This window comes from Nyctereutes procyonoides, unplaced genomic scaffold (genome assembly GCF_905146905.1).
Source record: "Nyctereutes procyonoides isolate TBG_1078 unplaced genomic scaffold, NYPRO_anot_genome, whole genome shotgun sequence".
In the NCBI taxonomy this organism is placed as follows: Eukaryota; Metazoa; Chordata; class Mammalia; order Carnivora; family Canidae; genus Nyctereutes; species Nyctereutes procyonoides.
Window position 1 is genome coordinate 30,798,454 of NW_026575043.1, and position 12,463 is coordinate 30,810,916.

The 12,463-nt window shown below is 36.6% G+C and overlaps 1 protein-coding gene across 16 annotated transcripts in view; it reads right to left on the reverse strand.

The window, feature by feature from the left end:
* The window catches only part of PCDH15 (protocadherin related 15), a 739,593-nt gene that overhangs the window by 46,260 nt on the left and 680,870 nt on the right, over positions 1-12,463 (reverse strand). For all 16 annotated transcript variants that reach the window (XM_055322636.1, XM_055322635.1, XM_055322634.1 and 13 more), the window contains one exon: positions 4,578-4,666. In XM_055322636.1, coding sequence (XP_055178611.1) covers positions 4,578-4,666 — 89 coding nt within the window. The remainder of the gene's footprint in view (positions 1-4,577; positions 4,667-12,463) is intronic.

Consider the following 12,463-nt stretch of genomic DNA (forward strand, 5'->3'; position numbering starts at 1 on the left):
GTTAAGACATCACTTAGGAATTTTACATGAGATGTTCCTCAAGGTATTTTCTTAGAGGAATTTGAATAGAATAAATAAGGTTTTTTTTTTCTTCTGTCTGGAGAGTATAACACTCTAAATTAGGACTTGGCAAGCATACAGGCTAAATTCAGGCTATTATATGTTTTTGGAAATAAAGTTTACTTACACAAGTACTGTCATTAAAATCATTATAAGTATTGTTTTTATTTATTTTTATTTACTTATTTTTATTTATGTATCTTTTTAATGATTTCATTTATTTATTCTTGAGACACCCAGAGAGAGAAGCAGAGACACAGACAAAGGGAGAACAGGCTCCTCGCAGGGAGTCTGATGTGGGACTTGATCCCCAGACCTGAGATCATGTCCTGAGCCAAAGGCAGATGCTCAACCACTGAGCCACCCAGGCGTCCCAAAAGTATTGTTTTTAAAATACTGTTAACATTTAAAAATTATGATGGAGAAATAATGTTGTAAAAATGTAAATAATATTATAAAGATTGTTTTTAAATGTATTATTGGTCTACTATCATTAATATTTACAATATTAATATCTGTCCCTTTATAAATGGTGTCCTGACCTCCCACTTCCAGCTCTAACTAAGGAGACCATAAGAATGATCCAAGCTAATGTGTTTATTGATTTACCTTTCCATTTGACCTGTCCCTTCAAGGCCAGTCTTTATTACACTGATTTAAGAAAATATAAGTGCTAGCATATATTGTTTGTTCTTTCATAGGTTCTCTTTCCAAAAGGCTTCATAATTCTCCTCCTAGAAATATACATCTTGGCTAGATTTCTAAAGTATGTTTTGTAACCTTAATCCAAGGAGCCGTAAGTTAGTCACACAGGTACATTTCAGATGCTGTATAAATATATCATGGAGATGGGCCCTTCTACATCAAATCAACGCCTACTTCAGTAAAATCCTACTATCACTGAATATTCATTTTGCATTTAGAAAGTAAGTGAAGTGTTTGAGCAACTCTGTGACCTTAATGATCATCCCAATTTCTGGTGTACCACCCTGATTCTAAAAAGTCCTTCATGTATACTTTTCAAAAATGCCATTTATGCAGATTCTTAAAGATTTACATTTTAGAATCCCACGCTTCTTTTACTCATTTGGGTTCCATGAAGAAGCAGAAGGAGAACAGAGACACGGATGCAAGCATTTCCTACCTTCTTCTTCAGACACTGTTGCCAGTGGTTTGCTAGTAGGTAGAGTTTCCCAATCCTTACCCTAGCAGTCATTTATCCCACTCCTTAATCTCAAGAATGTCTAAGTAAGAGAAACAAAAGGCCCAGGAAGAGATAAATCCTAAATTCCACCTAAGTACTTCAGAACATAGACATGAAAGGCCACCTGTGAGCACAGATTCTCAGTGGAATATGCTAAATACATTAATACAATTTAAAAGAAATATGTTTCACCAGAAAGGCCCATTGGTTAATTCTATAAGTCCAAAATATCAAAAATGATAAAACATTTTTCAGCACAGGGCCATTTATGCCAATTCCAGGGGAATGGGGAATAATCATCACCGTCACTATGACAACATCCCTTTAAAGGTGCTTTCTGTTTTCTGGGCATTGTATTCTCTGCCATCAAAGGATGCAGATCCCCTCTGCAAAACCTTCTCCATCATGAAATGAATGTAATCTCCATTACATTTTTTTTTATCGACCCTCCCAGTTTGCACTGATTTTAACCATACTGTGAGAACCGTGGATTTATGATCTGGCCTCACATACGGGGCTGCCTACAGGAAGAAATAAAAGTGATGATCATATGAAATTCATGTTCCCCACTTTGTAGGGTAAGGATGTCTCATGGGAGATACAGAAAATGGCTTTGGTGATGGTGTGACTTGCGATCTGAGAACGTCTACAGGAAATGGGGGTGTTGGTTAGCCTGGCCACTGGAGCAATGAACTCCTACAAACTGTCATTCTGGTGTCTACTTCCTTACATGTGTTTTTCTTCTTCCTCTGGCTGCTAAGGTGCTGAATCGTGTGGAATCAGATCTAACCATTCTTATCACTACCACTCGCAGCTTCCAAATAGGAATCGGAAAAGCTACACATCTTATCAGTCCAATCATATGACGTTCTGGAAAAGGCAAAACTATGGAGACAGTAAAGGATCGGTGGTTGCCAGGGGAAGAGAGGAGGGAGAGATGAACAGGTGGAGAGAGGACTTGGAGAGCAGTGGATCTACTCTGTATTGATACTATAGTGATAGACAGATGTCATTACAAATTGGTTCAAACCCACAGAATGTAGGCCACCAAGAGCAAACCTAATGTCAACTATGGATTTTGGGCGATTGCCATGTGTCAGTGTAGATTTACTGCTTGTAACAAACGTGCCAGCCTGGGGCCAGATATTGATAGTGAGGGAAGGGGACATATGGGAATTCTCCCTATATCTTCTGCTTAATTTTGCTCTGAATATAAAATTGCTCTAAAAATAAATTCTATTTTTTAAAGAGATCACAAATTTTTGTTCTAAATTAACCCAGATTTTTAAAAATCTACGATAAGGAATCAGGTATGTGCCCGCTATGCTTACTGCACTAGCAAGTTCCAGCGTAATTCTTTCACAAAGCAACGAAGATTGTCATCATTGTTCTAATTTTCAAGATGAAGACGTGTGGCCCTAAGTGTTAAATTTCTTGCTCAGAGGTCACACAGCTATAAGATTGCAATTTCTCTGTTTGAATCCATAATCTGAGCTCCATACTAAACCAGCCTCTTTGGGTAGAATGGAAAACCTGGGATCTCTATCTCAATCCTCCTGACTGGGTCACTAATCTCATTTCTCAGAATATCTGTTATCCATTGAACAGTCACAATTCCTGTGGTCCTCGATGGCTGATATTGTATAGTTCTCAACAACAACCCCATGATATTAGCTCTATTATTTTTATGAACAGATAACTAGAAATGACGATGCAGTCTGGGGAAGGGGACATGATTTGCCCCAGCTCGTGTTTCTAAACTAATGTTACAGAAGCCAAAGCCCCTTTCACAGGGATACATTTCACTCAAGACTTGAAAGGTGCCTGGTTTTTCTCATTCAGATCTTCATTTTCACATAAGAGGGAAAAAAATATAAACTCCTAAGGAATTATACTTCTTTGTTGTCATTTTTTTCAGCTTTCATAAATTTTGTCTCAATGTGAGAAAGGGGAATCATGATTCTGCTTGTATAAAATTTTCATTCAATAAAATGCTATGGGTGCCCACTCTATAACTGGAATTATAACAATGAAAGATAGATTTCCTAACCTCATTAAGCTTGTACTTTGGTGGGAAATTGACATATAATGAAAATATTAGATAATACTGTGAAGAAAAATAGAGCAGAACAAAGGGCAAGAGGTTGATTATGGTTGTACCACCTTCTTGATGCTACAATCAGACAAAGCCTGCTTCCATGGATAACATTAAAGTGGCTCAGAGACAGGCGTGGTTCCTGATTTTCTCAGGTGTAATCAGCTATTATTTTAACAAACACTAAATATGTATAAACCTATTTGCAGAAGTAGCTCAGACACTGCATAATTGATATTCCAAGCGTAAACATTGAGAATGACTTTCTCCATAGGACACTGCCCATGACACGGAAAGGTTAAGTTTGTGAAACAGCAAGAAATAATTGTTACAGAACACATATGTTTTCATTACTGGAGAAGCACTCAAGCTTCCATCTCAAGCACTCAAGCTACCTGTTGTATTTGACACATAATTACAGAAAATTTAGCTGTCTGATATCTGAAGCTTCTTCTGGCAACTTGGAAATGAAGGATACTTTGCCAGAGAGAAGCAGTGATGATTGACCTCTGTCAGCCTGAACGCAAGGGGAGACACAAAATAAGTAAGCGCCCACATAAAAATTATGAAATGATGTCAGGCTAGGTTAGAAGAGCTCAGAGTGAACTAGAAAGGCATTTTAATCATCCTCTATAGCATTCAGAGTATTAGAGAACTGTAGCTTCATAAATAGTCACGACTTTGAGTCAACACTGACATGTTCTGTGTACACAGATCAAAAGGTACAATGTGGCATGTATTCAGGAATAATTCAAAATATATATTGTTTAAAATTAGTCTTCATGGTTTTTGAAAGAATAAGTTTTAGCCGCCTAGATACATCAATTTGAGAAATGGCATTCTCTGGACTAGCTGGGTCGCTGAGATAATGAGCTTTTTGAATAATTTGGGGCCGCAAAATCAAGATATATACTCTAATAATGAATGTTAGGATTTATTTCTTATATGCAGGGTTTTGAGGTTCTGTTGAGGCATCAGTCAAAGCATCCTGAATAATAACATCTTCACACATCTACTTTTCATACCTCCTTGAAGGCACTCTCGGAAGCTTCGCATATATTAAATGAAGCCATCTGTTTCAGAAAAAGGGTAAGCTGAATTATTAAGATGGTGTTTTATAATATATGTTTGATCTGAACCTATAATGATTAAAATGATCTAATCCAATAAAATTAGAGGCATATGAAAATAAATATATAAGAAACACAAAACCATTACTCTGTAAGATCTTCAATCTTTTTTTCCACCAGAGTCGGGGGCACGTTCGAAACGATGACCTGCATGTCCAGCTGATTGACCACGGAGACCTGGAGGGAGGAAAACCAGAACCCATTCAGAACCAGTTCTAGCACTTCTAGAACTAAAGCTTTGACATGTCCAGTTCTTCTCTACTATGCAGAGACCCCAGGCTTCCCCATTTTAAAGTAAGAATAAATGACACTTTTAGTTACACAGTGTCTACTCCTTATTGGGGCAGGTGGAGACTGATGGACTATGGCTGTTGTCTAAGAAGTTCCAGGACCCTCAGTGACTTCCACTCTGCTTGGTTTGTGTGTCTTTGTTTTGTTGGTTATTTTCTAAGACATGGAAGAAGGTATGCAAACTTTTCTATTTAGGCTATTTAAGGACACCCAAGATAATGGATAACACAGGTTTTACAATCTTGAGGGATCACTTATCCAGTGTGACTATGAAGTGGAGATATAACTAGTTAGAATAATTCATCCTATGGGGATCATCATATATAGTCTTCATGTCTGCTTTAGTCAGGCCTATGTTTGTGTGAATAAAGAGATCACATTTACATATGGGACTAAAATGAGCTAATTTAGCAGCTGTTTACAAATCAATTCTATTCTGCTAACATTTACTGATTCCCTTCTTTAGAAAAACGAAAAAATAGTATCTATTCAGTGTGTATGACCTATCATGTATTTTTTCCTCAATACTCTATAATTTTTCAGACATTTAATTCTAAATACCACATATCAGTCAGTTATTAATATCATTCCACTTTTTATTTTGTTAATTTTATTTATTTATTTTTTTAAAAGATTTACTTATTTGGGGAGGGAGCAGAAGGAGAAGGAGAGAATCTAAAACAGACTCCATGCTGAGCATGGAGTGGGATGCAGGGCTTCATCCCAGGATCCTGAAATCATTACCTGAGCCAAAATCAAGGGTCAAACACTCAACCGACTGAGCCACCCATGTGCCCCCATTCCACTTTTTAAATAAACAATTAAAAAAACTAATAAAGAGACTTTTAATATCTTAGACCAGATAAGTGCAGGCGAACTCAAGAATGTGTGTTCTTAACTATTAACCAATATGGAGATAGAAAATGTAAAGTTAAATCACATATTTTCATACACACACATTACATACAACTAAAAAATGTATAAATGCATATCCATCTGAACCATGAACTGAATGTTCTGGATTAACATATTTAGCACCGCACATCTGAATATAATTTATACTAGGGGGTAATTTCATATTGGCATGTATTTTTAATATAGGCTTTAGGTTCTTTACATAGGGTTTCCCATCAATACCCTATCAAAAGTCAAAAAGTCAAAGAGCTTCAAGGACCAGGCAAGTAGCTTAAATGAGGGAAGTAGCCAAAAGCAGGAAATGATAGTAAGAAATGGGAGTGCGACAAATCAGAGAGCCCACAACTCATTTCTAATGAATATTGCCACCTGAGAGAAAAGGTCCGGATTTGCTGAATCTTTGTATTTTTCAAGAGAAGAAAACCAAAATATTACATGAAATATTTCAACTAAATAGAAATCTTTCAAACTATGTGTGAGTCTCATAATTTGTGCGAACAGACTATATTAAGCCAGGGGTGTGTATGATTTCCACGTAGACTCAAAGAGGTCACTCTGCAAGTTCCAATCCTGTACCTCTAGCTCACTATTGGCATCCAGGTCCATGTGTCCAAATTTCCCACAAACATGTACATGGATCCCAATTATCGCTTTAGAGGAAAAAAAATAATCTGACTTCATTAGAAAAAGGGATTGACACAATTTTTGTGTAACTTTGTCTTTTCTTATGGGTCCTGAGTAAAAAAAGAGACAGAAGTAAAACTGAGGTATCAAAAATACATTCTGTTTACATTTGACCAGAATTTCTTTTTTAACCTGTCACCAGACCTCATCTTATGGCCTCTGGAGCCCCTAGAGGTGCCAGCATTATGGCCTCAAGACAAAGGATCCATCCCCCTGGACTGGTGCTGAATTGGTTCCTAATTCCACTCTCTGACTGAAAGGCTCCTGGGTGATGACATGGGTCATGGGTGGGCTGAGCAGTGGAGAACATCAACAGATTACTGGAGAAGGGAAGAAATGAACAAGGGTAGTTATTCCTCATATATGGTTCCTTCAATAGAGGGTTGCCATGGCCATCCATCCTGTAGGGCTGTCCACTCTGAATATAAGAGGTTCGGTAAGCATTAACTCCCCCTGACTTTGTCAGGCTAGGAAGTTCTAACAGACCCTTGCTACCACTGTCCCCATGATCCTCCACTATCTCTTATTTCCTTGCATCCACCCTCCATAAATTGGCCTTTCATGAAACCCTCTTCAAATTACCCAGTCAGCATATACATGAATTTCCTGCCAGGTTCTTACTAATACAGATCCCCAAAGTACAAGCAGGTATTTGGACTATGAAATAGAAAGAGGGTTCACTTTCCCAATCTTATATTAGATGTGAACAAAGGTGAAGTGGGCAAGACACTATGTAGGACAGGATAGATTCAGTAGTCATAGAGGATGACCAAACTCGAGTCCTCAGACCATGGTGGTAGAAATAGGGTTTAATGAAAGAAATTTCTTAAACCGATGATTCAAAGATAACTAAGAATTTTCAGAATTGGCATAGAACAGTGACTTCTGTGTACCTGCCACTTTTGCCCTCTTCAAATGCGAGTTTCTACTAGATATCCTATTTCTTCTCCAGCATCTATAACAGGTGAATATATTTGTCAGATCACTGGGCCACCAAACATTCCTTCTGAACCTGGCAAAGAGGACAGAATGCAACAGCACAGCTGTGATCCAGGACTTTCTTCTAAATGTGGGGAAAGAAATGAAGTAGATGACGGATAATCAGAAATACAGACTATGGCAGAGATTGCTTAGCCGCTCACCAGCTATTTCTACTTTCCTACTGAGAACCCAGTGAGAATGGATTTCTCAATCTCCTTTGTAGTTTAGTGGAGCCATGGGATGGAGCTCTGGCCAATGTAAAAGTGGAAAGAAAGGGATATTCTTAAGTCTTCTCCATGTGCAAACCTCCCTTTTCCTTCCCAGTCTCAATCTGAATAAATAAGCGATAAAAAATGTTAAAGACACAAGATGGAAAGAGCTTGAGTCCCTAAATCTCCATTTTCTGGAATGCCATCAAAAATACCACCCAACCGTGTATATTCTTGTTGTGTCCTGTGAGAGAAAAATGACTTTGTTAGGTTGAGCCCTGAAATTCTTTGGAGTTTTTGGTTACAAAATCAGCCTACCATGACAAACACACAAGGATCTATTATGTATAAGTATTAGATTCTTACTAGATTGTAGGGCTATGGAAAACTAGAATGTTAGTCATATGTGGATGCAGGGAAATGCTAGTATTTCCTTTTATATAGTTGTGTTTTGAAGTTTTATTTATTTATTTTTTGTTTTTTTGTTTTTTTTGTTTTGAAGTTTTAGAAGCTCATTTACAAGTAATCTTTTTGGAAAGAAGTCAATTGATATGCTAGGGACTCTTTTTGGGCGCAAAATTTGGCCTTATGATTGTAATAACTCTATCATTTGTCTTTTAAGAACAGCTGGTACTTTCTCTTTATTCAGAAAGATAAAGTACTTACTTAAGAGAATTTTTAATTTGCTAATGAGCTTTGAGGCCATATTCTACTGAACTAACAAAATGAATTAAGATTTAAAATCCTCCAGGGGTGCCACGGTTGTTCAGTCGGTCAAATGTCTGCCTTCAGCTCAGGTCATGATCTCAGGGTCTTGGGCTCAAGCCCCAACTCGGGCTCCCTACTCAGTGGGGAGTCCACTTCTCCATCTCCTGGATCTCTCCATTGCTTGCATGTTCTCTCTCTCTCCAATAAATAAATAAAATATATTTTTAAAAAGATTTAACTTCCTCCAGAAAATATTAAGCTTAATATTACATACTAAGCTTACAATTTATCAAAAAGATTTTCTGATCTTAACAACTTTTGAAGACATACTTTTGCATTCTTATCTTAAGATAAAAAATAATGTAGCTAAAATTCTGATATAATAGATTTAATGTAACTTCAAAAGTATTTATCTCAGACTAACCTATAAATAGTTACTCTAAAATTTTAAAATTTCCTTCAAGTATAATATATGATTTATGGAGAACAAACACATTTTTCATCATGTCGACCAAGAGAATAAGCTAATATCATTTAAATTTTGATCTTTCAAATGCTACATCTCTGAATCTTGTCTTCATCTATCATCTGTAAAAAAAGGTATTTAAATGTTTGAGATTCCTAGATTTTATTTAGGTTACTTTTCCAGTACAGTCTTTATGCAAATATTTCTGGAAATATACATGTCAATTTATTATACCAACTATAATAATTCCACTTATAAGATTGTACTTTAAAATATTTTTTAAAAGCATATTTCTATTATTGTTGGAATCAATCTCTATAATGGATTAAAATTACAAGAGACAGTCTAAAGAAGCAAACAGTATTTGTGAAGCACAACATTCTAAAACCAGAGGCTGCCAGTTTACATATTTTATTATTTCTAAGTCTTTTTAATTCTTCCTCATAAATTTCTTAGCTTTCCTTTTTTTCCCTTTCTGATTATTCCCATAGAGTTTAGACAGTCGTGTCCAATGAAAAAAAAATAATGTAACTCACATATACATGCCAGATATATAATTTTAAATATTCTGGTATCCACAAGAGAAAGATGAAAAATAGTGGAAGTCATTCAATAATACACTTATTCCAATATATTAATATATTTTCATTCTCATGCATAATTAATACAAAACAACATATTAAGGAGACATTTTTATATTTTTATACCAAATCTTTGAAATTTTGAAAGTGTATATTTTATACATATAACACATCTGAATGTGACATAGCCACATGTCAAGGGCTCAGTGGCCACACAGGACAAATAACTCACACATTGGTCAGCGAAGCTCTAGAGGCCCTCACCATCTCCTGACTGGTCACTGTGTCTCCTGAATAGTCTCTGGTGCAATATCATTTCTCTTGAAAAGGAAGAGGCAGCTTAATAATCTTTTTTTAGAGAGCTTTGTGTAGTCTTTGATACTACACAAAAACTCAAGTGGTAGTCTAATATTAGTTTTGATGTGAAATTGAAAATTGGGTTTACTTATGTTAAAACCCACTTATCTATCTTGCACTTTGAATGGATCTTTACCCACAATGATATTTTAACATCATGGATTGGTGATTTGGAAAATACTGGTTCAATGAATACCGAAGATTTTTCAAATATTGACACATTACATTACACAATATCAAGAAAAAATCACATTCCTTAATATGACCTTAATACGACCACCGATCTCATTACTTAAAGTAATGAGAAGTGGTCAGGCTTACAGTGGTGAGTGAATACAGGTTTCCAGTATTCTATTTTGTGCTGTCTCACTTTGTTCATTTTTGTTTAAATGTCTATCAAATATTCAAGTTCGAATAATCATATTTTATTTCTTTTTTTTTTTCAAATAAAAAGCTATTCCTTAACACACCCCAGGAAATTCAGCTTACATTGTGCTTTTCCTTGAGACTACCATCATACTTCCTTTTACAGCAGAAGTGCTTTTTGCATACTTCCCATTTCATTACAGAAAATTTGAAAAGGTAGTTAGTCAAGAGTGGGGATTTGTTAAAACTATTAAGTTTTACTACATGAGTAAGGACACTCTTCAGGCTTTTTTTTTTTTTTTCTCTTTGTGTACGACTATGAAGGATACAATGTGATGCAAATACAGTATAATAAAAAACAAAAAATGTCTTACCATTCTCACTAAAAAAGTTCTAAGCCTACTAAACCCTGAAATGATTTGGGAGATCCTCAGGGTTCCAAGGACCATACTTCAAGAACTGCTAACCTACACTGTAAGAGAGAGGCCATTCATACATTGAATAGGCATTGAGTACCCATGATATGTCAGGCATTATTCTGGGCACTTGAGATACATCAGGAATAAAACAAAATCAAACAGAAAAAAGAAACATCTTCATGGAGTTTTCATGGAGAAATATGAACATAAATATAGGTGCGTTGTAAAGAGTTAACAATAAAGAGGTGTGAGGTGATACATTAGGCTGCAATACTAAACTGGATGATCCGAGCAGACTTCACTGTGAAATACATCCTTGCAAAATATTTACAAGAGATGAGGGGCTGGTCATGAACACATTTGGGCAAAGAACATCCTACTCAGCAGCACTGCAAAATCCCTAAGTTGAGGACACGTCTGGCTGTTTAGAAAACAGTAAATTGGACAATATTATGGGGTCTGAGTGGGTTAGATGCGGAATAGTAGAAATTAGGTCATTGAAGGCCTTCTAACTATAGAAAGTAGTCTTCTGAAATGACTTATTCTCTGAAAGAACGGGGGAATATGACAAGATTTTGAGCAGGGAAATTACAAAACCTAGATTTCCTTTTAAAGGATGCTTGGGCTGTTAACACCGGACTTGAGTAGGGCAAGAGCAGGAAGTATGGGGGCAAATTAATAATTCAGGTGAAGTATTACGGTGGTTTCAACCACACTGTATCAGGACAAGTGTTGAAAATATGCAGATGGAGTATAGAAACCATATGTAAACACAACAGTTTTTACTAAGGGATTCAATGTGTGGTTTAGGAGAGGAAAGAATCAAGAACTTTTTAGCCTAAGGAACTCAAAGATGATCTGATTATCAGTGAAACTGAGGCATTTGGAAGGACAACAGAGGGAAAGATGTGATGAGGAGCAGGGGATCAGTTCAGGAAACACTGAATAGGTATCTTTGTTAGACATCCCAGTCATCCTGTTGCATGGGCACATAAATATACAAATTTGCCCTTCAGAAATGAGCTTTGGGGCCAAGACATAAATGTGATATTTTTTAGAATGTAGATACCATTTTACAGATCTGGTTACTGAATGAGTTCACCAAGTTAGTGGTATAGATAAGAAAAGAATGTCTGTCGAAGAAACATCTATCTGAAAAGGTCAGGAGAAGAAAATGAATCAGCAAAGGAGACCGAGAAGGGATAGCACTGAGGTAAGAGATGAACAAGGGAGAATGGTGACCTGAAAGCCTCGTGAAGGTGATAAATAGTTAAGTGTTGCCGATGATCAAATATGATGTAGACTGGAACAACCACTGTGTTAGTGACACACGAGTTGTGGAGGGTGGTGACATAAGAAGTTCTTGGTAAGTGTTGGGAATGGATTTATAATTAGAGATAAGAGAGATTGCATGGTGAGAGATTAGAGTTCACTCTGGCAGCAAATTTTTTCTGGAATCAAGAGCATAGAAAGGGAGTGGCAGTGGATCCCTGGGTGGCTCAGTGGTTTAGCGCCATCTTCAGCTCAGGGCATGATCCTGGAGTCCCGGGATCGAGTCCTATATCAGGCTCCCTGCATGGAGCCCGCTTCTCCCTCTGCCTGTGTCTCTGTCTCTCTCTCCGTATGTGTCTCTTGTGACTAAATAATAAAATCTTAAAAAAAAAAAAAAAGAAATGGAGTAGCAGTTGGAAGGATATATAGGTCAAGAGGATTATGTACTTTTTTTGAAGATAGGAAAAAAGCATGGTTATAGGAATAATCAAATAAAAGGGAGACTGATATTGCTAATGAATAAGAAAAATGGGAGACTTGCTGAAACAATATCCTAGAGCTGGTGGGTAGGAAGTTATCTGTCGTACAGGTGGAAGGAATGAGAGAAGCATAGAGAGCTCATCTAAATGAGCGAAAAAGAAGGCGAAGAATATATTGACAAAAATTCTGTTATGTAAGTAGATTGAGTGTTGAGGGTCATATAAGTAGCCTTCTAAAAGCTTTGA